Source organism: Brachycentrus maculatus, unplaced genomic scaffold, assembly GCF_059751285.1.
Source record: "Brachycentrus maculatus isolate JH-2025_06_01 unplaced genomic scaffold, ASM5975128v1 h1tg000158l, whole genome shotgun sequence".
NCBI lineage: Eukaryota > Metazoa > Arthropoda > Insecta > Trichoptera > Brachycentridae > Brachycentrus > Brachycentrus maculatus.
In genome coordinates this window covers 102,856-108,855 of record NW_028280911.1, presented here as the reverse complement: position 1 = coordinate 108,855, position 6,000 = coordinate 102,856, and the positions used below count along the sequence as shown (strand labels likewise).

General features: G+C 35.3%; 1 protein-coding gene across 2 annotated transcripts in view; it reads right to left on the bottom strand.

The window, feature by feature from the left end:
• Window positions 1-1,374: 1,374 nt before the first annotated feature.
• The window catches only part of LOC148308514 (mitogen-activated protein kinase kinase kinase 15-like), a 30,304-nt gene continuing 25,678 nt past the window's right edge, over window positions 1,375-6,000 (bottom strand). For both annotated transcript variants that reach the window (XM_088261556.1, XM_088261557.1), the window contains 5 exons: window positions 5,549-5,813; window positions 4,362-4,569; window positions 3,449-3,589; window positions 2,685-2,879; window positions 1,375-1,690 (listed from right to left, as the gene is read on the bottom strand). In XM_088261556.1, coding sequence (XP_088117682.1) covers window positions 1,429-1,690; window positions 2,685-2,879; window positions 3,449-3,589; window positions 4,362-4,569; window positions 5,549-5,813 — 1,071 coding nt within the window. In that variant the 3' untranslated portion in view covers window positions 1,375-1,428. The remainder of the gene's footprint in view (window positions 1,691-2,684; window positions 2,880-3,448; window positions 3,590-4,361; window positions 4,570-5,548; window positions 5,814-6,000) is intronic.

Sequence of the window (6,000 nt, the reverse complement as noted above, 5' to 3'; positions counted from 1 at the left end):
TGAGTAATGGAGCTCATAGATAGCCAAGTCTAAGAAACGATCTCAAGTCTGACCGACAACTCGCAATGACATTACAAATGTTGTCAGCACAATTTAAGTGTAAGAAAATTTCAAACAGAATAGTACATCGTCTTGAGATTTTTTTATAATATTTGGTCACTGGCCCAGATGAAACGTGTTATTTTCCTGTTGAATTTTAAATTTGCATGACAAAGTAAATGAGACAGCATTTCTTATGTGTGTTATAAAATTAAGTGACCTGTACACATGACTGTGTCCAAATTACACAAGATTGTGGGAGTACAGGTATGGAACCTTGAAATACCCTAGCCATTGCCGTTGTTCTCCTGCTGCATACTTTCTATATATGTATGTAACGTTCTATTCCTTACTCACATTAGCTTCACTTACATCATTCCTATGCTATCAAATATATTCCACTTTCATATCCAAGAATCAGAAGTGTAAGAAATATAAGCTAAATCTGTATCGCTCTGACATACAATATACATGCACTATTACGGCTGTCCAAACTTAAAACACAGTAAGGGACATTTTTTTGAAGTACGTTTTATTTGCATTTTTGGACTAAGTAGAATCTACTTATTCCAAAAATGCAAAAATAACGTACTACATAAAAAATGTCCCTTACTGTGTTTAGAGTTTGGACAGCCGATTAGGTGTGGATAGGGATCATAAGAAGAAAATATTGTAATTTTTTCATTAGTCATTGCATTTCAAGTCACATATGGATAGGTAGATTTCAAAATCTGAGATTTAACTATAATATTGATTTTTTGGTAGAAAAATACCAACAAAGATGAAGAAGAATATGAAAGTCTGGGCATACGTTGGTTTAAGTGATCACTTTTTGTCTTTGTTGAGATGTTAAAAAATAATATGAAAAATAACTCCTGTAAATTGGAGATAATCCAGATTTGTGAACAAGTATTTGGACACACTCAAAATGTTGAAAAATACCAAGTTACATTGAGGCCAACGTAATGATTTGTTAGTGATAATACCCTTATTATGATTATTATTTATACCAATAGATTGATATAGAATTTATACATTAAATGTAAAATCAAACACTGTTTTTATGAGTCTACTCAGTTGTATTTTATTGTAGAAAAACCAAAAAAAATCAATTTTGTGACAATTGTTTCGCCTAGTTATGGCATTTTCAAACGGATGTGAAGATTAAATCTTTTGAAAATGCCATAACTAGGCGAAACAATTGTCACAAAATTAATTTTTATGTGTTTTTTTAACGATAAAATACAATTTAGTAGACTTAAAAAAATCACTGTTCAATTTAACATTTAATACATATTGTAAATTAAAATGGAGTTCTACAAATTAAACGCAAAATTTTTAAAAATAAATGTTATAGAATTACTGAAGACTGCACCATCCGGGAGATAGTCATAGGTTGATAATTCCGCTGCCGCTGTAGTCCTCCGCGCTCTCGTCCTGGCTGCCGAGGTCCAGGGCCCCCTTGGAGGGGGGCGGGCCCCCGTTGCTGGAGGTGCACTTCTGGCACTCCACCACGACCATCGTGCTGGCCGGGTCCGTGTCCACCTCGCTGCCGCTCTCCCTCCGGTGGTGGCTCTTGGACCGCTTGTTCGGTTCGTCGAGAAATCTGTGCTCCACTAGAGCTCGCCATATGCGTAATTCAACGCCACCTCTAAATATTTAGAAAAATCAAATAGTTAATACTACGAGAAGAGAATATGTGCAATTGGGATTCTATTGTAGCGCTACAATAGTATCCTAGTTATACATATTACAATACAAAGAAGATATGTCGCTCACTCCTTTCAAGAACGTCATAAATCAAAAATCGTCAATTTTCAGTTGTGCATGTTTTCAAAATGCGCCGAAAATGTACTATATCCCAGCAAAAGCGGGATATTTTTAACTTAATATTTACCCGCTACAGGGCAGAAAGTATTGTTTTTGCATTTTGAAGAAAAGGTATTGTTTAATTATTTTTTAAATATACTATGTAAATATTTTTCAAATGGAGAAAAAACATTCAGGTTTTACATAAAAAGATCTGTACAGTTGCACAGTAAAAAGTTCAATAAGTGGCTTGATATTTATTTTTAATACATTGTATTATATTTTTAAACTTTAAAAACGTTCTCATGAAAAATCAAGTTTTTTTATTTTTGACGTTCTTGAAAGGAGTGAGCGATATGTGTGCAACTGGGATTCTATTTTAGTGCTACAATAGTATCCTAATTACAATACGAAGAAGATATATGTGCAATTGGGATTCTATTGTAGCGCTACAATAATATCCTAGTTACATTACAATACAAAGAAGATATGTGTGCAATTTGGATTATATTGTAGCGCTATAATAGTATCCTAGTTACAATACTAATATATGGCACTTCAAAAGTATTTTAATTATAATAAAATAGTTTTGTAGCACTGTAATATGTAGTATCCTAGTTATACACTATGATACTATTATAGTACTGTAAAATAGTTCCTATATATTTTTTTCTACTTTTCATCATTACCGACATTATCAGGCTGGTGATGACAGACTAGTTTGATAATGTCAGTAATGACGGAATCCTCGTCACTGGTCAAATAAAATAGAAGTAGAAAAAACTACAAATGTCAGTACAAACTTTAATCTAATATTTTCATTATGACACGCTTACTTTAGCTGCATTTTCTTCAGATCTTCTCTTTGGATGTGAGCCAAGAAGTCTTCCAGAGTATACTCTTCCGAAGTAATTATATCTATAGCCTGTTGTGTTACCCCGTGATCCTTCAACCACTCGGACAGTCTAACATCTATCCGTGGTTTGTAAATCTCTTCCTTCTTGGGACTAGTAGGGGTGGAGTTTTCATGTCTACAAATAGAACAAAAATATGTACATACATTAATAAAAATTTTTTTTCTAATATGTCAACACCAATCTACAATGGTGCAGAGTGGAGATGGACAGTTGAATTAAAAAACCGAATTAAATGGTGACTTTTTTCAAATGAGTCATTACTTGGTTCGGTTTTTGGCTTACAGCTATTCACGGCAATCAGTGCACAAATCTCGATCGGTAGCCTGGAGGGAAAGAGAGGGAGAGGAAGATCCCCCACACGATGGACCGATCAAATTAAGGCAGCAGCAGGCACCTCAGTGGTTGGAGCGCTACGTGCAGCGCAGTCAAGGGATAACTGGAGAAGAGTCATTGCTTCTGCAAGGGTCACAACCCTCAGCAATGAGGAATAAGATGGAGAAGAAGAAGAATGAGTTAAATAATTTTTTGATCTCTCAATAATTTTTTGATCGTTGTATGTGCATATTTGGCTCTTTGGCTAATAAATTTGCCCACCACTGACATAGAGGGAGGTCAGAAGATGAAGACATATCTCATACACATAATGAATTAAACAATATTGCAAGGAAGACATTTGAACTAACCCCTTTTTGACTAGACTATCCACTTGTGTTAGCTGCTGGCAAAGATCTGACATCAGTTGGAATCTGGATTTGTGTTCCTCGAGGATTTGCTTGATGAGGGATTGGTATGCTTGTTCGCTGGTCATCATTTCTTGTACCAGTCTGTAAAATTATCATATAAAATAAAAATACAATAAATACATTACTAAGAATTCAAATTAAATAAATCGACATTGAAATGGAAAAAGATTTTTTTAAATAAATTAATTACCCGCAAAGCGTCTATTTTAGATGCTTGTCTGCAGGTAGGATAGTAAGGATAAGGAAAGTAAATGCGAAAAATACATCACAAACACCCAGACCAATTGAAAATAAATCTTTCTGAAATTCATTTTGCAATTGGTGGGAATCGAACCTGCGATGCTAGTTTCGCAGTTGAGCGTCTACCCAACTACGCCACGGTGCCTGTTAACAGTATATTTATAACATTATTATATACACCCCGTATAAGACCACTTTCGAGTTTGTTTATTAATGTAAACACGACTACTTTTGAGAACGATAAATTTTCTTATCAACAGGTGAAAATATAAATATTACAGCAATTTATAATAAACGTATGTTTAAAGTGTTTTTAATTTTTTATTAAAATCTTCATGTTATTCCAATGTTAATGCCAAACCAATTAATATATTTATACAACCTTGTGATACAAAGACTGTGTATAAAATGTATAAATTAAATTATAATAGAGTGTTGAATTTTTTCAACATATCCATGGTTTAAGTATGCAACACCTGTAGCTGTATTTGACAAATCTATACATGTTATGAACATAGAAAAAGAGTTAACCATCATTTACAATGCAAGCAGTGGTCCAAACTACGGGGTGCAGGTCTGGCTTGGACGTGGTAATAAATAAAAAATATGTAACCTGTGATTATCAGCCCTCAGCTGCTGTATGACCTGGTTTTCCAGGGCTCCCCTGAGCAGGCTGTTGTTGGTATTGTTGGAACTGACTGAGTTGATGGCGGAGGGACAGTCCCCTTCCCCCCTCCTAGCTGCCCCTCCTTTGCTGGGTATCCCCCCCTCTTCGCGACCCGCTACGGCTGCATCCTGACCGGCCAAATTGGCTCCCAGTTCTAAAAAAGGGAAAAAGATTGCTTTATTAACACACTTAGGACGGGAAAGGTATTTCTACCCGTTCGGTCGTTTGATGCTTAGCCAGTTAACTGCCAAAAGCGTCTTAAGACGCATAATTTTCTGTGAACGGAGCGCCGCTCATACAAAATTACGTCTTAAGACGCGCCGTTTTAAATGGGATTTTAGTAAAGAAAATCAATTATTTAAAATGTACAAATATATTGAACGCATAGTGAATCTATTAATAATATCTTTGCATACTTAGAATTGAAACCAAATTAGTTTTTACATAAAATTAAATTAAAGAGAGCTTTGTCGTCGGAACAACTGATGACGCTCAGGATTGTCCAATAATCCCCGAGTTGCCGTCACTGTCGAATCTGATGACAGTGATTTTAGTGTCGACTCTGATGATTTTTAATTTTTTCAAATCATAGTGTGTGTGTGTGTGTATACTTTTAATATTAAACGAACACAAACAATTACTTTTGACATATAATCAAGTTTTTATATTTTCTATGACAAATTTTGTGACAACTCTGCACCATGAACAATTAATTTTATGATTATGGATAAATGACTGCACAACTGGCGCGCTCTTCATTTATTTGGTAAGTTTTATAAATAAACATTATTACACTTTCAATAACGATATGTTTAGAAAGTTTTATTTTTGTAGTAAAATTTGCAGTGTGCTGGGTACCGCCATACATGTACGTGCCGGCAGTTAAAGGTTACAGAGATATATATGTGTTTTTATTATTTACAAAAATACTTCAATTTTATACTATTTCTGTGAGCCTAAGCGGATCATTACTAGAAATAGAAATGAAATTGTGGTAGAGCGGGTTCGAACAGAGAAACTTTGACTCAAGAGTCCGCGACACTAACTACAGGACCACAACCCGACCCTTATTAATTAAAAAAATATTACTAATTTGATATTTTTTCAATGAATTATGTAGCATATTTATTTACCTGGCGACAAGACTGTAATGGCTGCCTGAACGGCATTCCTCACGAGGTTATCCAAGGCGAACATCCAGTGAGGCTTGATGCTGTGCATGCGCAGTATGACGTTGACAGCCTCCTGGAACTGGTAGATGGCGAGGTGCAGCTGGTTGATGGCGTCCGAGTCGAAGTCCAGCTCCTCCTTCAGGGAGGTGATAACCCTCTCCAGACACTCCCGGTCTTGATGCATGATGTACTCCTTGAGCGCCCCCATCAAAGGCTCCAAGTGCAGCTGGAAATGAGGTATGATTGATTAACCTAGCCATGGAGATCAAAATCCCCCATATATGAATTTTAATTTGATAACTTTAGTATTATAAGAGCTACTTAGTCCATATTTTTTGTAATATCGAGTAAGTAGCTCAAAAATAATATTAAAGAAAATTTTCCCTTTCTTATTTTTATAATTTCAAATCATT